Genomic DNA, 22,374 nt, shown 5'->3' on the forward strand with positions numbered 1-22,374 from the left:
AAGGATTTAAATAATTCTCTGTAAGGCTGAATTTTTATCAGTTGTATTTCTACTGCCAAAATAAGGCAGCTTTACTAGGCAAACAAATTTGTTATTTGTGTCATAGCTATATAGCTTCTCAATAACATATGGGAAAAATCTTACAGATCTGGTACTGTAATTATTGGATTTGGTATCATTTTGCCCATCAGTTCACATTAACTGAAATCAGTTTTATTTCTGCTTTTCTCCAGGCTTTTCCTGGATTGTCACAAGCCATGTTCCCTTTCTGCTAAGACTCCAATGTGCTGAACCTCGTAGCCTCAAATGCAAAATGGTGGGTGGCATCATGCTTTTTAATATTAGGAATCTTTCCTTAACCTGAGGGTAACCAAACCTTGGATCAAAGGCTGAGGGAGGCTGTGGAACTTCCATCCTTGCAGATATTCAAAACACAACTGGACAAGTCTCGGACTCTCCATGATTTGCTCTAAGCTGGCCCTGCTTTGGGGCCAGACCAGAGGGCTTCCAGGGGACCTTTCCAACTTACATTATTCTATGGTCCTGTAACTAGAATACAGACCACACACAGTACAGTAGCTTTCAAGCACTTTTGCTCATAGGATTCTTCTACCTTCCTTAGCATGACTTACTCTATATATGATAAAAGCTTAGGGTAGAACAACTCAAGTTGTATGTGCCCTTACCATTAAAACTATATGTTGACCCTGCTTAGTGGATCCCCCACCACAGACCAGGATGTTGCATTGCTGGGCTCAGCACAAAGCCACCAGTGCCTCCTACCACAGACATGCCACTGATGCCTCTCCCTCTACCTTTCGGCGCTGGGGCTGCTGCTGGATTTCACACCTGGACCGGCCACGTCCTCAACGTAGGCCGGCCGGTCCCCGCCCCGCACCTGCACACAGCCACCACACGACGCTACACGCCGAGGCCCCACACCACAACCCCAGCACCCGCCCGAGCGCGCGCAGCCGCCACTAACGGCCACGCCAACGGCGCGCGCTCAACTGCCACCTCCCCCCCGCCCCGCCCCCAGCCACGCTGTAGCGGCTGGCAGGCGGGCGCATGCTCAGTGCCCGCAGCCGACGCCGCCGGAGGAGGGAGGTGCCTCCCTGCCCGTCGGGGGTGGAGGTTCCTCTTCCGCTCGAGCTGCTGCTTCCGGGTTCGCGGCGCGCGCAGCCCACGTGGGGCCCAGTGTGGCGGGGGGCAGCGCGGCTCGGAGCCAGGTCAGTGTCGGGGCCCGCCGCTCTCGGGGCGGGCGGGGGGACGTGTCGCCGCCTGCCACTGTCCCCTCTTCTCTCCCGAGCAGACTGGGCCCGGCTCAGCCCAAAGTGTGCGCGTCCCTGAGGGGCAGCTGGCAGCGGGGCCCGGACCGCGGCGGGAAGGGGGGTGAGAGAGAGCACGTGCCTCCATAGCAACCGCTGCCGCGGGGCCGGCGGCCGTTGGGCGCCCGTTACCGCTATGGGCCGCTGGCAGCCAAGCAGGCGGGGTGAGCCTCGGCGGGGCCCGGGTACGGCGGCGCGGGTCGCCACCGCGAGTACAGGGCGTTGCTGTTGTTTGGGGCAGGCTTTAAACGTTGGAAACGTCTTTTTCAGAGGGAGTAAGTACGAGTTGTTCAAGGGTTGCTTTATCTGCGGTTCTGTTTTGGTTTTCTTTCTTTAGATTTCTTTCCCAGAAACACGAAGCAATGACGTCTCTCGCGGAGCAATTGAAGCGGCTCGCTCTTCCCCAGAATGATCCCAGCCTCTTATCCCGCGCTGAAGCAGCATCGCTGCTGTTTGATTGCAAGGAAGCTGCTACTATTGACAGGGACACCTTTTTTGCCATTGGTGAGTTTGGCTCTTTAGATCCTAGTGACTTAAGAATCGTTTATCTGTCAAAAAATGGTTAGGAAAAGGTAAATGGCAAAGACAACTTATCTTCAAAAAAGGCTGAAAGGATAATTCAGGCAACTACTGGCTAGTCAACCTCACTTCAGTTCCTGGGAAAATCATGAAGTGGGTTTTCTTGGAGCTTGTTTCTGAGCACATGTAGGAGGAAGTAGTTGATAACATTCAGCATGGATTTACTAAGGGTAAATTATGCCTGCCTGACATGATTGTCTTCTGTGATAAAAAGACTGGATTTGTGGACAACAGCAGTGCACGTCGTTTATCTTAATTTTAGTAAGGCTTTCTACACTGTTTCATGTAATATTTTTGTATCCAAGTTAGGATGTCCTAGTCTAGATGGGTGCACAGTGAGATGAATAAAAAACTGGTTGGATGATCAGACTCAGAAGGTAGTGGTTAATGGGTTGTACCCTACCTGGAGGATGGTAACAAGCAGAGCACTGCAGGGGTCTGTTCTGGGACCTGTCCTGTTTAACATCTTTATCAGATCTGAAGGAGGTGATATGCGTGTGCTCTTGTCAAGTTTGCGGATTACATGGAATTGGGGTGGGCTAGTTGATGCACTCCAGGGCAGGGCTGCAATTTAGAGACACCTAGACAGGCTAGGGGAATGGGCCAATAGGAACCTTATGAAATTCAACGAAGACAAGTGTCAAGTCCTGGTGGGCAACAAGCTGAACATGAGCCAGCAGTGTGCTCTGGCAGCAAAGAAGGCCAACAGCATTCTGGGCTGTATTAACATGAACACAGCTGGTAGGTTAAAGGAAATTATATCCTCCCTATTCAGCACTTGTTAGATCGCATCTATAAAATTGTGTCCAGTTTAGGGCCCCCCAATATAAGAAAAGCATTGATTAAACTGGAGTGAGTTCAGTGCAGGGGCCCCAGGGGGTCAGGGGCTGGAGAACTTGCCCTGTGAGGAGAGGCTGAGGGGTCTGGACTTGTTCAGCCTGGAGAAGAGAAAACTTTTGGGGGAAGTCTAATAGCAGCCTGACAATACCTACAAGGAGGTTATTGAGGAAAATGGAGCCAGGCTCTTCATGGTGGTGCACAGCAGGAAGACAAGATACCATGGGCATAAGTTGGAACAAGAGAGGTTCAGCCTGGATATGAGGATGTCACCATGAGGTCAATCAAGCAGTGGAACAGTTTGTCCAGTGAGGTTGTGTAGTCTCCATCCTTGGAGGTTTTCAAAACCTGACTCGTTAAAGCCCTGAGCAACCTGGTCTGACCTCAGAGCTGACCCTACTTGGAGCAGGGAGTTGGAGTAGAGACCTCCTGAGGTCCCTTCCAACCTGAATTATTCTGTGATTTCATGAAAACCTCCTGACATCCTGCTCTGTGGTAACTTTATAGTTACAAATGATATAAAGTGGAAAAAGACATTACTCTGTTTGCACACTTAAAGATGTTTGTGCTTATCTCTTTCCTTTTTTGTGCGGATCTTTAATGAGGAATATGAAATTTCTTAAATAGGAAAGCCGTTTATAAAGCCACAATAATTGGCAGAAAGTCTGGGCTGCATTTGACAGCGTATATCTGTCTTAAGTAACAAGACTGTAGACATGTATCTGTCTTTAATGTACCACAGCTATTTCTGAGTTATGTATTTCTTAAATAGTCATTATGGAACTCCTTGCATATGATCATTTATTTCTTGCATATTTTGCCTAGCTGCCTGGTTTCTATAGTTGTCTGCTTTGTGCTTAGCCATTAATATTTATAAGCTTGTGTAAAATAATGAAATAATTCCTATGGTTCTGTTGTGGAGTATGCTTTTTCCTGTGTGTATTGTGCATAAACTTTTGTATTTTAACTTGTTCGAAAAGGTACCCTTGCCTGCTTCTTCAATTTGGAATCATAGAAGGCTGGAAGGGACCTTTGCAAATCATTTGGTCCAACCCCAACTCACCACAGAGCCAGTTAGCTCAGGTTGCTTAGGGCTGTGTTCAGTCGAGTTTGAGGACAGAGGTTTTCACAGCCTCCCTGGGCATCTGACCCAATATTTGACCACCCCCATAGGAAAAAAAAAAACAAAAAACCCCTCTTCCTAATACTGACTTCATATTTCCCATGTTACTGCTTGTATCCATTGCCTCTCATCCTTCCAGTGTGCACCTCTGAGAAGAGTCTAGCTCCATCTTCTCTATAACCCACACTGTCCCATTAGATAGTTGTAGACAGCAGTAGATTTCCACTTGGCCTTCTCTTCTCAAGGCTGAACAAACCCAGTTCTCTCCAGTTTTCTGGTTTGTCATTTTCCAGTCCCTTGATCATCTTGGTGGTCCTCTACTGGTTCACTCCAGTATGTCAGTGTTTTTCTTGGGGAGCTCAAAACTGTGCACAGTACTCCAGATGCAGTCTCACAAGTGCCAGGTAGAGGGGAAGGATCACTCCCCTTGACCTGCTGGCTACACTCTTGCCAATACAGCCAAAAATGCTGTTGGCCTTCATTGCTGCAAGAGCACACTGCTAATACCTTTTAGTGTCCTTCATCCTCATCAGTTAAGAAATGTTTTAAATGTAGCAAAAGTTTTAGTGTTAGATCTGTTACTGTTTGGTTTGGTTTGCTCAGTAAGAATGACATATACCTGTAGAGCATGGAGGTTGGGTATGTCATTGAGGAGGTAGACGAGTAGGACTGGTGATTAAAACTGTTTCATTTAAGACATTCTTCCGTCCTTTCCACAGGGTGCACCGGCTTAGAAGAGCTGATGGGGATCGATCCTACCTTTGAAGTGTTCCAACACAGTTTGTTCAGTTCCATGTCCAAAGGCCTCGAACGCAGTGTTCAGACTAAAGCAGTAAATCAGCAGCTGAATCAGAATATTTCATTGTTCCTGACTCATCTGTCCCCTTACTTCATGCTTAAGCCAGCCCAAAAGTGCCTTGAATGGCTAATTCACAGGTAATCCACTAACTACCCTACATGTCAATAGGAAAGGCTACTAGAAAGGCAAGATTTTTTTTCCTGATAAGAATAACTTTTAACAATGTTACCAGAGTTTACTGGAAATACAAATTAAAATGCTTAAAATAGCAGTTCAGGCTTTGTCTTTATGGAGCCAGATGTAATTCTTTCCAAATTAGATTTTTGTCTTCTGATACATTTCTGTGAAGATGTTGATTGTTGATGATTCCATGATAATCTGTGTAAAAGCAATTATTTCTTTGCCTGGCTTCCACCAAATTTGCCTAGCTCTAGCCACCTTACAGAGCATCTAGAGAGGCATTTATGTAAGCTTTAAGAAAAGGGCTGTGTAAAATAGCAGCTTTTCAATATAAGCTGTGAATGTCACACCCCTGTATTATAAGATAATGAGATAAATATTCTTATTTCAAGGTCACATAAGAAGGTGTGAGGGAAAGTAAACCAGGTATTGTAAAGTGTTGTTATCTTTATATAAATTGACATATCCAGATGCAGAAAGTGTGATATTTCATATCATGAAAGAATGAGTGGATGATTGCTGTTGATAGAGCCTTTGAATTACAACATTTTATGTTTTGTACTGAAATTCATACTAAATTGTTGTACTGCCTAGTTTAGTATTAAAATCTATACAGAAGAAACTAAGGTAAACTTATGTCCTGTAGGGACATAAAATTAGGAGAGTGAGGAAGAAATCTGCTAGTACAGTTTCTTTCTTGTAATGTCTTTCTACACTTCTGGGCTAGTGGCCACCGTTGGATTTGGGACTGTAGGTAGGCTCACTGATTCAACGTGGTAATCTCCTGGGGTCTTGCCTGAAAACAAGCAGGCCAGGTGTTCTGAGAAGAACATGGCTGGGTCTTTGTTTTCAACTTCATGAGAATTTTTAACTGTATATATATGTTTGTTTTTTCTTAGATTTCACATCCATCTCTACAATCAAGACAGTTTGATTGGTTGTGTTTTGCCATATCATGAGACTAAGCTATTTGTGAGAGTTATTCAGCTTTTAAATATAAAAAATCCAACTCATAAATGGCACTGGCTGAATCCAATAAGGGTAAAGTACTTAACAAATGCAAGTTAGGAGAAATATGAGGAACTTTATTAATAATATCCTGACTCTTCTACTGGCTTTATGAATGTGTTCCACCTGTTTATGTGGTTAGTTGTAGGGCTGTACTGAAAGATTTAATTGCAGAATTGGAGCCTGAATGCCCACCTGTTGTTTCTGCTATCTTTCTTTAAATATAAAGTTAATTATAAAAAGATTTGATTGTAATAACTCTGTTTTTGCAAAGATAAAGTATGCTTTTAAGGTGCCAGTATTTGTTACTGCTAGGAAGGCATGTCAACTACTAAAATATCTGTTTATTTGAATATAGACTATATATAATGCTATTCATTAAGTGTCTTAATGTGGATATAAAAAATGCTAGAGAGGTGCGTGGGTTTCCATTGCTTATTTCAATTTGAACAGTGTTATCTGATCACTAGGTTTAATTTTAAGAGATTATATTAATTTTTATGTTGGGTACTTTGCTTCAGTTTACCCTAGAGTATTCTAATTTATTTTTTTTATTTTATTTTTTTTTAAACCATGGAAAGAAACCTGGAGTCCCACTGGCAAGGGGTACTCTCATTACACACTGTTACAAAGACCTGGATTTCATGGATTTCATCTGCAGACTGGTGGCAAAATCCGTGAAGGTTGTCCATTTATTTATTCTAGAACAATATTTGTGTATTGCTTTCCCAATCTTTATATTTGTATAAGATTATACAATTTACTACTTTTAATTGTGTGTCAATCAGTAAAAGGACTCATACCAATAAACAATATGAAAATCTTTTTTTCTTATTATTTATATAGATGGCATCTATCAGAAATTGCTATAAGGAGATTTTTAAGAACTATTGAACCATGACAAAACAATTTGGCAATACTGCGTTACTTAAAGAACAAATTCACTTTCTTCATTTCTTTTATGAGCTCATTCCTGCCATTTGTTTATAATTATGCTTTGAATTTGGGGGTAATCAAATGGATGGCACTGTCAAATCCCTCTTTTGGGGTGGTCATGGATGTTGTAAGTGTATGTTTTCAAAAGTAATGAGAACTTAAAGTTGAGAATGTTACCTTCCTTGTTCTAGGAGGTTAAATGGTCTTTTTTTGTTTTATTTGCAGTTAATATCAAAAAGAAAACTTGTCTTTTTTTTTGGAAAGATAGTACATATAGCAGTCCCAGTTATTTAGAGAACTAGAATGTATGTACTATCAAAGTAAGCAAAGCAGACGTGATTATAGGGATTGTTCAAACATATAGTAGGAGTGTTAAAACTAAACATACATCTGTTAGCTTTTCAGCTGTCCAGTTCACAGTCTTGAGCATAACACCAAAATCACAAGTGGTTTAAGTTACCTTATTATGATAAACTGCAGTAGCTGAGGAGTAGTACCCATTTCGTTCTACCTGGTCTGCAAGGTGAAGCAGTAGCCTCTAGTGTGGGTCCTGGAGAAGGTGATCCCTTCAGTCATGCTAGCAGGAGTTGGTAGAGTTTATATGTCAGAGGATTGAAATCTTGCGCTTTTTTGAGAAGCCATGCTTGTCTTTACACTTTTCCTGATGTCTGAACAACTATTTTTCTATGGTCTAGGTCTTTTCAGAATATCCTGGCAACTCAGCTCAACTGAGAGTTCTTCTTGCATTTTATGCTTCCACCATTGTGTCTGCTCTTGGGGCAATGGAGAAGATAACAGACAGTATAGTCTCCATGCTGCTCCCTTACATCCAAAAGGTACCTGAAGCCTTGTTTTCCTTCCTGTGTGTTGACATGTACTGTGTTTTGCTAACATGCTTCCTGCAGCTAACATTCAAGAGGGACAGTCACAGCTGTGCAAGGTAGAGTGTATATGAAATGTATTGTACCACTTGTACCCTGCTTTGATGCATCAGGCAGGTGAAGGTTCATGGCTAATAAATGTTTCCTCAAACCTCAGATGAGCATTTTAAGAACTTTGTTCTCTATTTCCTACTTTGCATGAGGAATGGAGCTGTGAGAACTGTATACACAGCCTAAATAAACCTCTTCACATTAGAGACTTACTGTGGTAAACAATGTGGAAGTGGAGTCAGAGTGGACAACTTGCTTTGCTGCCTTCTTTGCTCCAGCATATGGGAATGTTGCTCTGTTAATGAATGTGTGCCTTTTTGCATATGTGTACCATACATGACAGCATTTTCTTCTTAAAATTGAGTTTATGGTTTATTTAAGAGTTAACACACTGAAAAAAAGGTAGAGTGATTCCATGGATGTTGGGATGAAAATGATTTTTATATTAATATGCTTGGGTTGTTGGTTTTTTTTTTTTTTCCTTTTTTAATTTACATGTGTCAAAAATGCATCTTTATCTCTTTCTCTTTTCCTAGGGTCTGAAATCCTCTGTACAGGATTACAGAGCTGCAACATACATGATAATCTGCCAGATGACAGTAAAAGTGACAGTGGAAACCTCCTTGGTGCATTCCTTGATGTTACAAATAAGCAAGACATTGTCTAAAGTACCTTCATTAGCCAGGGAAGGCGTGGCATGTTTGAACCTTCTTCTGCAAACTCAGAAAGGAGACAACCTTGGAAAAAAGTTGAGTTCCCTCCTTTTAAAGCTTAGATTGCACTTTGATAATTTGAATGTTTTCATCCTGCTCATTAAAGGAGTATTTTCCTATTGGAAATATCAGCTATTGGATAGCTGATATTCCGAAGGAATCTGAGATTTCTTCTTTGTGCTTTGAAAATTTGTATGCTCGTTACAGCAAATGAGCTGTAGTGCAAGTCTGTGGGTTTTGGTCCCTCGGTTGTCACCCCTTTCAGTAAGGGATCGCTTTCAACATACAAAACTGAAGCCTGTCAGTAAGAGGTTATCTTGAAAATGGGAATCCTGGAAGAGAAGCTAATGTGATAATGGTAGTGCAAATCTGGAGTTATTTGAACAGCTTGGAGAAAAGAAATTGTCCCCTGAATGGAAGGACTTTGAGTTTGTATAGTTTTACATCTGAAGTGTTAGTGCTTCCATACCATCGTTTCTTTGGTCCCCAAAGTCAGGTGTTCTTTCAGAAGTACTTGTGGTATTTCATCTCCCTCAGTCTCTCTGTTCCAACCCGAGACAGTTTGTTAGCTAGTGCTGTTACATGCTGTCAGACACAGTGGTGGAAGTCCTGAACACTACAGGGAGTTTACTTGCTGCTGGAGAAATTTGCGTGGGTATTCCAGTAGGTTCAATCTTTTCTCTGCTGGGATATGCACACTGATCTCCTAGATACTTGGAAACAGTCATGGAACAGAGACATGGGTTAAAAGCTGAGAAGTGAGGAGCTAAGGACAGGCATGCTGGATGCATTGCACAACACCCAGCCAGTGACAGCCAGGTGGATGTGAAGGGAGATAAAATGAGAGAAACTTCCATTAGCAGAAAGTGAGATTACTTTGCTCTTTGAGGAGCTTCTGTCATTGAGTTGCTGTTATTTCTCCTCCTTTCCTTTTGCTACCACTGAATAGGTGATGTGCTCTTCACAATGCTCTACTTTCTACCTTTTTTTTTCCACATAGGTCCTGGAATTTACTGTGTCTAATAGTACATAGCCAAAGGACAAAGAGGTGTTTCTGAGGATAGGTCTTCATGTGATCCATGCAAATATTTTCCCTTGTACCATCAACTTCTTGAAAACATAAGGATATTGGCTGTGCTGATGCAGCGTCTATGTTCAACACAAGTGGCAGTAGTCTGTTTTCTTGTAGAATATGAAATGTGCCAATACCACTCTGGCAATTAGTAATTGGTACCCTTTAGATTTTTTCAGCGTTTATTTACAATGAAGTTGTTGATTGATGCTGAAAATTGAATCCTTAGGAATTCTACATGGTTTGAAAATGTTGGTAATTGGGAACAATGTGCATTTTTTCCCTTCTCTTCCCTGCTCTTTGTGCAGGCCATTTAATTACCTGTGCAGCAACCCAGAACTGGTAACACTTTTGCAAGGCCTTTCAGCAAGCTATGATCTCTCTCCTCTTCTGGGTTACCTGTTGCCTCACCTTGTTTGCACTGTCATTAGATGCAATACAGGTAAGTTAGCATATATATTCAGTGTTTTGTAGAGTCTTATAGGCAGATTGCTGTGGTAAATCTTAGCTATGTAATTCTAATTGCTGCTGCTATGAAAACTGCACCAATACATGTGAAGACCTGGCTGTGCTTTTTGTGTGTTGCATTTTGTTTTCCCAGTTCTTACAGAGGATGCCATTTTAGGCATTCCTATATCTATGTCACTTTGATTTAGATGTTGATTTGCAATATTTCAGTAGTAACTTACTTTTGATGTATGAAATTTCTTACTCTTAAAGAAGTCTAGTATGGCAAAATCCATGATTTCAGTCCTGTGCATAGAAGACAGGTAGATCCCATGTACTCCATATGTAGTTTAAGTGATGGACATCTGTGTTTAGCTTAGTAAATTAAATGTGCCTGGGAATGCTCCTGGGCAATGCGGTCAAATGGCATGCAGTGGCTTGTGTGTGTACTAGTTAGTCTGCAAAACAGGGTGGCTGCATGCACTGTGGGCTGTTTTAATTGCCCAGTCATGGTTGGGAAAGCCCTTTAGTTGAAAAGGGCCAGATTCGTGCTGGGGAACATGATAGCAATTTGTTAACACAGGTAGTGGATAACAGATCTGGAATGTTCCAAAGCATACTTGAGTTTATTGGTAGAGATACAGCCTTCAACATTTTAATGACATCAGTGTGAAGCATTGCTAGCAGCACACGCTGAGAGTTAGTGTTAGCAATGGATAAACATTGCTGCCTTCAGTGCTCGGTTCACCAGATGATACTGCTTATACAAGCTGTTAGTTTTAATCAGTATGGAGAGATTATTCTCAAACTGATGTTCATCTTCTATGATTGTATGTTTTGTTCTTAGAGGAACAAGAAGAATCTGAGGAGAGAGAGAATAATATTTACATCAGACATCTTGAAGCTATTCTTCAGAGTATAACACTGGAAAAGGATTTAGATCGCCTATTGGCCTCGTGAGTTAACTTAGATTTTTTTTTTTTTTTTCCCCATAGCACAGCAGTCACTTCTGATATAATAACTAATATTTGACAATGTCATTAGAATTATATGACCATGTCTTTTAGTGTCATGTTCTTCTGAGTTCTTATGTCAACTCCAAACTTGGATGTTGAAACTCAGGCATTCAGTAGTCCAAAATAGCCACCCTTTTAGCAGTTATAGGAGTACTTGTGAGACAAAGAGTGAAACTGCAGGTCAGGGGCAAAGCTTTACTTGTAATAGTTAATGTGTATTAACTCTAACGTCTTTAGCAGCATGTTCTGTAACACTAATTAAAACTATTTTCCTAAAAATTATGGCCTTTTTGTTTGTTTGTTTGTAATTGTAGCAAGATTCTTGAAGAGTTTATCTCATATGGTACAGAGATTGAATCTAATCCCACCAAAATGGCTGCACTCAATCAGAAGCTGCTTCCTCTTATCAGACTTCTTGAGAGAAAGTAAGTTCTGTTTTTCTATGCCAGACCCACGATGTGTAGAATGATGAGACCAACTATAACTTTAACTTACTAGGCATAAAAGGGACTATTCTTGCCCAGATAAATACAGTAAAAGCAACTGACTCCTAATCTTTGTCTAAATTATATTTAAGCTATCCATGTATATTTTGTCATTTCTGTTGTACCTGGACACAGAGCTGCTGGCTTTGTATGGCTTTTTGCTATGTAGCATGAACTTGTCTGTTCATTATTTATCTTAGAGGGTTGCGTATCATCTGTGTTAAGACATAATGGTTAATTGCTTTTGCAAAGCTACTTATAATAGTTGGTTTAGACGAGTGCATGTGCTTTCAGCTTCCTTGTATTTCCTTGTATTTCTCTAGCAAATACATGTTCTTCAGTAACACTCCGTGGATTTTTTTTTTTCTCCTGTTGGCAGGTATCCTAAAGCTTTAGATTCTGTTTTGGAGGAGTATCTGGAAGATGTTACAGATCAGGCTGACCAAATTCTTTTTCACCAATTTATTTCTCTTTCATTAAGCTGTAGCAAGTATAAGGTGGGTAAAAGGTCAGTTCCTCAGTCTAGCTCTTATCCGGTTATGCTGCCAGAAGGCTGGTGTTTTGGCAGTGTGCTGTTCTCTGTTTTCCTGTTTAAACACATCTCCGCCCTCCCCACAAAAACCCTTATTCAAGTGAGATTTGAGGGGCTTGATCAAAACTGTGATCAAATCAAAACCTATCAAATATTTAGAGTTCCCATTTATCATGAACAGTCATGAGTGTGAGCTTTTTTCCATGATAAAAATGTACACATTTCCACCTCCCCCTCTGATTGCTATCAATAATTTTTTCCCTTGTGAACTTTCCCATTACTAATCCTCTACAGGTAGATAATGACAACATGGTGGTGTTCAGCAAGGCCTCATCTTGCTTAAGAATTTTGAGAGTGTCAAAGCCTCCGTTTTGGGGGAGGTGAAAAACAAATTTATCCCAGTTGAGAGACGGTGGTTTGGTCCTTTTTGTTGTCTTGATTTTACAAATGCTTGCAGTCAGTAACATGGAGGAATATAGGGACTACAGAGTTTTTCCTGTGCAGTTTCTGAAGAGTAACTGAAACTCAGCTGTAATATTGAATAAGTGTGAGCACAACAAATTTGTTTAAGGAACTTTGGGGTTATTTTTTTTCTTTTTAAAAGATGATTAGTATTGTGCCTGTTGTTTGCAATGACTGAAAGCACACGGGAAAAGATAAACTATATAAAATAGTGCTTTAATATATTTTGTACTGATTTAAGGAAGGCACAGGTTCTGTGACTGAGCAAGTGGATTTAAAAAAAAAATAGACAACGCATGGAGAATGAAGGTATATGACTGTTCGAGCCTTTAAGGCTCCTGAGATAAGGTACAGGCAATTGAATTGGCAGGGATGCCTTTTTAACAGTTTCTGTCTGTGCTCTGTCATATTGGCTGTGTCACTAGAGCTTTCTCAGAATCCTTAGATAAGTGTAGTGTTTTTCTAGGACGAAAATGTATCTGTGGCTTACTGTACTTTTCAAGCTATGTTCCAAAAACTGGCTGCTAACATAAGGAAGACCATATTTGAAACAGTTATGCTCCATCATTGTACTGCAGTTGACACTTTGTAGTCTGAATTACACAGGTTCTCCTCTGGTCTAAAAGATTGCTGAGTCTCTCTCATTATCCTTACATATACTTAAAGTATTTTTAACATGCAGTGAGTCACTCTGAAATCTGTGTTTCAGTTTCTGGAAGACTCTGATACCTCTCTTCTGCTTAGTTTGAATCATCCCCAGCCAGCTGTGCGAGTCCTGGCTGTTCAGCATTTGAAAGACATTATTGAAACATCAAAGGTTTGTGTCTTCAATCTCTCACTTGTAGAACTTACGTAACATAAAATGTCTTGAAAAAGCTGTGTGCCAGAAATATCAGTTGAAGACAAGTGCTACATTAAGCTATTTTGAAATATCATCCTGATGTTTTGCTTGGTGTTTCCAGTTAGCTCCTGTCACCATTGCTCCCTCTGTTCCAGGGTCTGGATATATTTTTGGTTATGGAGCTACTTGTAGTCTAGTCTAAGTTAGTGGCTACTTCTGTTTTTCTTTCTTTTGTTGTTGAAAGTTAGCCTGTCAGTTATTTGAGGTTTAATTTCAATGACGTTACCACTTTTTTGTGCTAGGATTCAAATATTTCATTTAAAACCTTTAAATTTTGCTGCCAACAAACTTTTTTTTTAGCTGTTTTTTCCCTTTTTTTTTTTTTTTTTTCCCCAGGAAGGCTTTGATCAGTCCTTCATAGAAGAAGCGATCTTTGGGCGGCTTAAGGATGACAACAAAGATGTTGTAATGTCTGCTTTCAGTGCTTTGGAGGTAAGTGTGTATATTTTGATGCATCAGGTGAGATTTTAGCTGGTTCTAAATACATGTCTGGAATCTATTCCTTGTAATGACCCTTTGTGTCCTTCTACTCATCTCTTTGGTTTATGGCTTTTGTCCTTTAACCAGATGAAGCATCATGCATTTTAGGAGGCTTTTGTTGTTTACCTCCTCACACTTACTTTTCCCTCAAATTTCCGCTTCTTGGTGTTTCCCAAAGCACTTGTAGTTTGACTGAATTTATTTTGTCTTGGTATTATGGTTTTCTGTGTAGCTACTAAAGCATATTTTAATCTTTGATTATTATTTGAAGTGTGCTTCTGCTTATCCCATACATTCTTTTGTAAAAATGCAAGCCACGTCATCTGCCCCTTGAATGAAAAATGGTGCAATGACAAGTCATTACTCTAGTTAGAATTGCCCCGTTGAGTTTTTCCATATGGGAGTCATTTGGTCAGCTGATTGTAGCCATGTCCTAAACTCCAGCTCAGTTTTACTGGATAGGACCCTGGTATGCATTGTACTGATTGTTTCCCACTGCAGTAACAGTCTTTCTTTATTATTTCTGCTAGTAGTAGCTGAGAATATTATTAGCAATAATATAATTGGTTTTGTGCATTCATTCATTCTCAATCATGAAAAGATATGAATAGAAGTGTGTGAGTGTTTAAACTTTAATGTTTTTTTCTAGTGTGCCTTATTTTTTTGTCATATGCTACGTAAAGTAAAAATTCTTACTAAATTATAAAATGTTCTGCTTATTGTATGTTTACCAATTTTGCCAAACATTTCTGCATTAAGATAAATTCTCCCTACAAGAGGGCATGCTGCCCATCCACATAACATCTGTTTTCATGAATAATGTTTTTAGTACATGCTCATCACTAGGAGTTCAATCAGTCATCTTGGTATGGCAGATGCACTTTCCATTTTGATATGGTAAATTATGTTTTGTTTTATTATACTTTCATTTCTTTCTCTTTATTACTTTCCAGATTTTCAGAAAAGAAGTCAATCCAGAAATAGTAGTTTCAAGTCTTTTGAACATCTTTCAGAGAGTTGATCTTTCAAAGGATGGAAAGTGGTATGTTTGTGGGCTTTTTTTCAGTCTGTTTTCTTTCTGTTTAAATAATTAAATAATTTTAAACAATGCTTTAAAAAGTATTTTTGACTTTGCAACTACTTTTATGATACATCTATGCTGAGTTATAAGAGCAACTTGCAGTTATTTGCACCATTTCCCCTGAATTCCTTATTTGTTCTTACTTGCTGTTTGGATTCTGAAAAGCGTAGAAAGTTGAGACCAAACCAAACAGATGTTGTTGCTGATATGATTGAGCAGTAGTTTTTCAATGGTGGGGGGGGTTGTTTTTTTGTTTTTTTCATTTAGGTATAAGGTTCTGGAGCGAGCAATACAAATTTTAGTCAAAGAAGAGATTTTGAAAGAGAAAAAAGAACTACTAAATGAAGCAGTAATGCAATTGTTACCTTTTATGGTAATCACTAATGCAAATTCAAAATCTTCAGAATGGAAAATGGCAGTATGCTTGTCAGAATCTGGTCTCTGCTTGTTACACCCTTTACTGAAAGGTTGGCCAGAAGGTAAAGTATTAATTGTAATTAATTTGATAAAAGAAAAACTGTGATAATTTAGATCTTTATGCTTATTGAATCTTAATGCGAATAGGAGGAGACTGGCTAGCATTAACAAGTTATGCTAACAGTGTGATTACAGGTTTTTTTAAAAGCTCTTATGAGCTTTTTTGCTTGTGTTTTGCAGTCATACATTGATATGAAATGAGGTGGTCTTGCAGTGGTATTAACCACTGTAATTCATCAAGGAATTATTTTCTTAGACTTGCTGTTTTGAGGCTTAGCCTTTTTTGTAAATTGAGCTGAAGTGTGAAGTGTGAAGGAAGCTATCAGCAATAGGTGGCTAGACAAAATGAAAAAAAGGAGTTGTTTTCTTGAAGGAAATGGTAGACTTTCTTGTGCTCAGCAAAATAAACTTCCTGATACAGAGAAGAGCAAAGAGAAACAAGGGATAAAAAAACAAGGTGAAGATAAGTGCAAGGGTAATGTGTGGGGGCAGAATCAGAACTCTTAGAGCTGAGCAGGAAGAGCATTCAAGTCTACGGTGAAGAAATTGTCTAGTATGTTTCTCACTGTTTCTAAATGTTGTTGAGCTGCCAGTGTTTTAATATGTGATTTATCTATCCACCTTGTCTGATTTCCCCCCTCCCCCGCTCCCCCCCCCCCCCTTGGAATAGTTCTTGAAGAAGCAATTAAATCTAGCAAGTCTGCAGAGCTGATTGGAGTGGTCAACAAGAAAATGATTCTGCTATTTTCTGAGAATATGACTTCAGGGGACCCTGCCTTACTACTCCAAATGGTGTGTGTGCCGTGTTACCCTAACCTTAAGAGATCTTACTTTCTAGGTGGTTACTGTAGTAGAACGAATGTGATATGGAGGAACTTGATATGTGCTGTTCTTGGCATTAAGATGTCATCATCAAGCTGCTAGGAAAATATATTTATTGCATAACTCCAATACAATCTTGGTAGAAATAAATTTCTGCTTTAAATTAAAGAAAGTAACAAGTGAAGCAGTTACCTATTTGGACAAATTATTAGTGTAACGAAATTCCATGAATTTTTGGTTTCTTGGGAAAAAAAAAAATCTTATAGAGAATAAACTTGTATAACTTTGGCTAGCTCATAGATACTGATGTTTGTGCATTCCTGGATTCCAAAAGTACCATTACATCACAGTAATTTTTTACCAATGATAAAAGGTAACAGAGATTTAATTGGACATGCAAATGAAACATGGTGTAAAGTCATAGCAAAGTCTTACTGTCTTACAGACTTCTTGTTCCTTCCCTCCCTTTTCCAAGGTTGATGGTCTGATACTTGTTGCTGAAACGGAGTCTGACAGTGTGAGGCAGAAAGTAACTGCTCATATAATTGGTTCCGTGCTTGTTCAGTGCTGCTGCAATTCACAGAGGAAGGAAAGTTATTTTTCAGTGGCTATCAGAGTTTTCCGTTTCTTGGATGAAAAAATACGAAATCTTGAAGGTTGTCATCCTGCAGAGGTAAGGTGTAGACACTTTGGAGGTGACATTTTCCCTTTAAGGGAAGGGTCTTTTTCATAGGAGGAACAGGAAGTTCAGCAACCTTGAGAGGGACTGAAAATCTTGGCTTCTTTTGTTTTCAAAACAAAATCGCACACTTGGCAGCTGTACTAGACGCTGCTGTTAAGAATTGCTCTGTTACATTTTACCACTCTAGTAAGTCCACAATGGGAGTTGAAAAACTCTTGTGCTTTAGGCTAACACCGCGTGAAGTGGTTCAACCTGTCAGTGCTATGGGGTGGGCACTGAGTTTGGAGTGCATCTGTGAGCTACCCTGTTGCATCGTGTGATATTGTTTGTTTAGGAATACCAGTTTTGTTAGTCACTGAGTAAAGGGTTTTCCAGCTTGTTCGGTAGGGGAAGGAAAAAAAAGCAGTTGAGTACAAAAAGAGCTTGTATTAATTACAGTCTCAAGTAAATCCTTGGAATAATATTGAAGGTGTTGATGCTGGGTTGCTGGGTTTTGGTTCATTGCACAGCCTCTGCAAGCAGTTGTGTTAGCGCTTGTTGGGAGGTGACGAGGGGGAATGAGGAGCCATCAGAGAAGCAGGAAGAGTGTTGAGAGACTATTTCTGCATGTTTTTGCTTATTTGGTTTTGTTTTTTCCACATTTCCCATTTATTTTTTAATCTTTGTTGTTAAAACAGCTTGGGGTCTTTTGTGTGTAACAAAACCACATGAGCAGGGCTGTGTTTCTGTGTGCACTGCCACACAGACATATCTATCAATACATGATAATTAGTTATTCTCAACTCAGATTATTCCATTAAAGAGATTTTATATGTACAGGTATTTGAAAGACATGGATTTTGTTGCCTTAGCAGAGCTAGATGAAGGGATAAAACTGAGTGTCCACAAACTGCTATGAGTAACATCTAATCTCTTTAAAGAGGTATTTTTAGAAAGATTTCTATTTAACCCTTCTGTTACCTTGCTTATGTACATTCTTAATAATGGCAGTAATAGCAGGTATAGACTTTATAACTGCAGATGTGAGTTTAAATATGAAATCAAAAATGTAATTCAGTTCATAGGATACCTCTTTTGAGGTTGGAAATCAAATATTGTTGAACTTCTCATTCTAAATATGCCATGTTTTCTGTTGGACGAAATTGTGAAGGCATACATTAAAATGAAATTTTCATTTGCAGGAAGTTCCCCCAAACTGGTCTGTTGAAGTAATGCAGGAAACTTTGGTGCCAGTAGACTTGTTAACTGCATATGTAGAAAAACTCAGTAGTGGTCAGATTGTTGATGCAGAAGATTCAGCTATGTTCATGTTTTTGTTGAAAAGCTTCATTAATGACCTGAAACCACCTCTGTCCTTTTCAAAAGGTGAGTGTTAAGGCTTTAACTGTGATCCGTTCAACATCAGTTTGAAGTGAAGAAGGAAAGCTAATTGTTTTTTGTCTTCAGAAGTTTGTTTATATTGTATTGAAATCAGTAAAGGTTTCTTAGTTATGAGCATGGAATCAGTCAAACATCTTGTTTTCTTTTAACTGTAGAGATGTTTGTTTTCTCTTTTGTTTCCGAAGTTGTTTATATGTATCCACTGTGTCTTATTTATTAATGATCTATATTTTTAGAAGAAACTTGGTGGAATCCTGAATCTCTGAATCAAGATAGCCAAGACTACCTGCACCTTCTTTTGGGTCTCTTTGACCTACTTGTCTGTGGAGCTAGTGAGGGAAGCAATGCTGTTCAGTTCAGAGCATTGATGAATCTCTTACTCAAGGTATTTTTTACATTTATTTTCTTAATTGTTGTTTAGAGTTATTAATCATTAACTCTTATGCAGAAATTCAGAATTTTGAAGAAAGATGAGAATTGATCATGCAATACTACTTGTGGACCTGCTAGTACTGTGAGTAAATTGGAGTCTGTGCTTCAGCTGGCAAGCCAACCCTCGTTGAATGTAACAGAAAACTAAAGTTAAAAAAAAAAAAAAAAAGTACCACCATGTATGAAAACGTAGCCCTGATTTGTAGGACAAGATAAATGGCTGGAGTTTTGAGTTAGAGCTTCTGTACTTCCAAAGAACAAGGCGAAGAGTTGCCCTGTAAAATTTGTTACAGTTCTTAAAATAAAAAATACAAAAATTAAGGGAGCAGTTTTGGAAGGTATTGCAAAGCTATATAAATCTTTTTCCTTATAGCATCATCTCATATTCTCTTGCTCTCATCAATGTAGTGAGATTTTTTTTTTGTGAGGAGACGAACTGGATTTTGGCAGTTTTTCTAGAGGACGGAGTAGTAACTGTCTGTTCTGAGGAACAGAGTAGAAGCAGGTAATTGATGTAGGTTCATGCCGTTGTTACTGAAATTTGATGCTGTTTAATGAAGATCAGCACACGACAAACACAATGGGAGAAGGAAAGAATAGCAATGATTTCAAAACAAAATTTGTTTCTGATGCTGATTCTTGTATGCAACTTCTTTGTCTAATTATTGGTCACCCCAAGATCTAGGGAAGTTGTGCCAACACGGAGCTGTTATAGAGATTGATTCAGTGCCTGGACAGTTACAGGCTGTCATCAGGGAAACAAGGATGTTATTTTGGGTTTTTTGAATAAGTAAATTGGGTTCATATTGCACAGAAGAAGAGAGAGATTAATAAGAAGGTGTGTGGGGGGGAAGGATTATAGGAAGTTTGTGGAATGGAATGAAGTTGGTAATGTCCTAGAATCTGGTGAAAGCAATAGTTGCAATAATAGTTTGATTCTTTCACTTATGGACTACTGCTGTCTCCCATTTTGGGGTGTGTTTGATGCGAAAGGGATAAGACAGATAATTCTGTCTGCTCCAGAATAATTAATACAGCCAGAAGTTAGAACCTGATGGACTCCTGAGAAAGAATAGGCAAGAGTATGTTAGAGGCTGAATCAGTTGTGCTGGCAAACTATGTTCAGTCTTGCAGGATGTTGCATGGGCACTCCTGTTTGATGCGTGGGGAGCTCTTAGGATTTCAGAGGGCCCCTTGCAGACAGAAAACCTGTAAGCTATTGACAGTCTATGTGATAAGCAAGAACTTTAAATTGATTTGGCATACTATGAGGAGACAATATAATTACTTCAAAACCAGAAGCTCCTCATTTAATTGTGACAGAAAGGTCCTAAAGTAAGATTGAAGTAATTGGCTATAGATGTGTGAAAAACTGATCCAAATCTTCTGGAACAGCTACAACTATGGAGGGGGGAAAAATCGTTCCAGCCTGTATCTGAGATAGTTGGTGATACATGTTGGATTCAGAGTTTGTTAATTTAATCCATCCTGTATTATTACAAATCGTGCAGCAAATCCAGTATGAAATCTAAGAATGAAGTTCAGTGTGCATGTTCAACTCTGAAAGCTGTGCTGCACAAGGAAATTGCATGCCCAGTTCTTCTGAGAAACTAGTTTAAAAAGTGATTTTTCAGAAGACTAAGAATGATGAAAAAGCCAGGGATTAGTTTCTGAGAGCAGTTCTAATATGAAGATAACTACCACTCAAAACAAAAAATAAAAGTTCTTAATTTTGCTTTATTTTGCATACAACAATTTTCATGCTCAGTTGAACATTATACAAGTGGATGCCTTTTCAGTCTCTAATAACAAGAAAAAAATATACTGTATTTACATACCTATAGCCCACAAGTGTTTTGTCAGCAACATGTGGGCTTTATGTACGTGCAAGTATTGTGATCAGAAGCTTATCCCAAAGCATCTTAATCAAAAACTTTTTCTTCTGAAAAGTAACTGGTTTTGAATCTTTCATTCTCTTTTTGCTTTCTCCTTTGCTTTTGGGTGGTTTATCTGATGTTGTGAGTTGGTGAAATAAATTAAAGCTGTAGAACAACTGATTTTTTATTGTTAAATTTAAGGTACATCTAGAAGATTCAGAGGTTCTCTTCAAATTCCTTTCAATTTTATGGACTTACAACTGTAACCTTTCAAATCAGCTGAACTATGAAGTCAATGCAATGCTACAGACTCGAGCTTTGTATATTGGCTGTGCACTGCTTGTGTTACAGACATACCAAAAGAAGAAACAGCTGCTGTCACTGTCATCTCCAGGTAAAGTAGAACAGTATTTCTTGTCTTAAGATTTAATCACATATTAACAAGTGGGTGAAAAAAGTGTTGTTGTTGGTTTTTTTTTAATTTCTTGCAATTTTACTGTATTTCACACTTCAAAGAGTATCTCTAGTCATTTATGTTCAGCTGCACTAGGCTGAGATAGCTCTCTTTTTTGTTCATGGGCTGCTGGCATGCCACTAGCCCAATCTTGGAATTACGTGAAACCACTTCTTTTTTTAATCTTAAGATTGTTAAAAAAACAAGTTCCTATGATGAGAAAGTCAATTATGGTATCTTACTTTCTGTGCACTACATAAGAATGTGGCAGTCAATAGCAAAATATGAATTCTTTGAGCTTAAACACAGATACAAAGACTGTGGTGTTGAAGTTCAGGGTGAGCTTCATGTTGTCTTTGTGCAGTCCTGAGATTTATAGTGGAGAAATGACTTTATAATTAAAAAGGACTGTTGATGCCTCTTAATAGACAGATAAGCAAAATTCTGACTACTTTACTTTATTTTGCTGTCTTTTCCTCCTCCCCTCCTTCACTCTTCCCCCTCCCCCCCCCAGTGGTAATATCTTTGCTAATTAATTTGGGTAGTCCTGTGAGTGAAGTTCGAAGAGCTGCTCTCAACTGCTTCCATTGCTTGAGTGGGATAAAGGAGTCTGTGTTTCATCCTATTCTTCAGAATCTGGAGCAAAAAACAGAAGAGATCATATCTGACCCTACATACATAACACAGGTATCTTTGTTATTAAGATACATATTAATACAAGTTTTGTCTGCTGCTGTGAACTCCCATCTTTTCCAAAATGTATCAAGTTAACTGGAGAAGTTAACTGTCTCTGTCAGGCTTTTGTCAACTTTAAAGGAAGATGATTCATTTAGATGCTTTAGATGATGGGGAACTGGAGAAGTGGAAAGGGGCACAGATGTGTTTGTGTCAGCCAAACTAGAATATAAAAGAAAAGGTAGTGTTTTTCACTTGGATACCTGATGAGAGTTGATGTAGCCACTAGCATAGTGAAAAATGAAATGCAGCGGTCTGTTTGTAAAACTTAATTTACGACATTTTGAGTCATGTAGTTTGTATTCAAGTTACATTAGCAAATTCTTTTTGATTGAAAGAGCAGTAGCCATGTTTTCAGGAACAGTAATTGCGATACTGGCTGACACTGTGTGCAAGAGAGGTTGCTGCCAGTAAGTAAAATACTGGGTCTAAAGTTTTGCATATACTTTTCCCATGGGAATTATCCTCCTCAAGTTTATTTAAGAATTGAAGAGTCATCCCCAGTGTTTTATAATGCTATGCTTTTGGGGTTTCTTTTGTGATGATTTCCTTTAAATACCATTTTCCTAACATCCTCTAAGGAGCCTATATTTGTATACAATAG

At 39.2% G+C, this 22,374-nt stretch overlaps 1 protein-coding gene across 1 annotated transcript in view; it reads left to right on the top strand.

The window, feature by feature from the left end:
• The first annotated feature begins 1,185 nt into the window (after nt 1–1,185).
• Nucleotides 1,186–22,374, top strand: part of HEATR1 (HEAT repeat containing 1) — a 41,772-nt gene continuing 20,583 nt past the window's right edge. The window contains exons 1-21 of the mRNA XM_067293366.1: nt 1,186–1,229; nt 1,666–1,832; nt 4,587–4,803; nt 5,746–5,887; nt 6,436–6,537; nt 7,486–7,626; nt 8,259–8,470; nt 9,816–9,949; nt 10,802–10,910; nt 11,285–11,395; nt 11,835–11,952; nt 13,159–13,266; nt 13,687–13,782; nt 14,784–14,872; nt 15,179–15,390; nt 16,059–16,180; nt 16,686–16,883; nt 18,074–18,257; nt 18,509–18,657; nt 20,783–20,975; nt 21,550–21,722. Of these exons, the coding sequence (XP_067149467.1) occupies nt 1,691–1,832; nt 4,587–4,803; nt 5,746–5,887; nt 6,436–6,537; nt 7,486–7,626; nt 8,259–8,470; nt 9,816–9,949; nt 10,802–10,910; nt 11,285–11,395; nt 11,835–11,952; nt 13,159–13,266; nt 13,687–13,782; nt 14,784–14,872; nt 15,179–15,390; nt 16,059–16,180; nt 16,686–16,883; nt 18,074–18,257; nt 18,509–18,657; nt 20,783–20,975; nt 21,550–21,722 (2,952 nt within the window). The 5' untranslated portion in view covers nt 1,186–1,229; nt 1,666–1,690. The remainder of the gene's footprint in view (nt 1,230–1,665; nt 1,833–4,586; nt 4,804–5,745; nt 5,888–6,435; nt 6,538–7,485; nt 7,627–8,258; nt 8,471–9,815; nt 9,950–10,801; nt 10,911–11,284; nt 11,396–11,834; nt 11,953–13,158; nt 13,267–13,686; nt 13,783–14,783; nt 14,873–15,178; nt 15,391–16,058; nt 16,181–16,685; nt 16,884–18,073; nt 18,258–18,508; nt 18,658–20,782; nt 20,976–21,549; nt 21,723–22,374) is intronic.

This window comes from Apteryx mantelli, chromosome 3 (genome assembly GCF_036417845.1).
Source record: "Apteryx mantelli isolate bAptMan1 chromosome 3, bAptMan1.hap1, whole genome shotgun sequence".
Taxonomy (NCBI): domain Eukaryota; kingdom Metazoa; phylum Chordata; class Aves; order Apterygiformes; family Apterygidae; genus Apteryx; species Apteryx mantelli.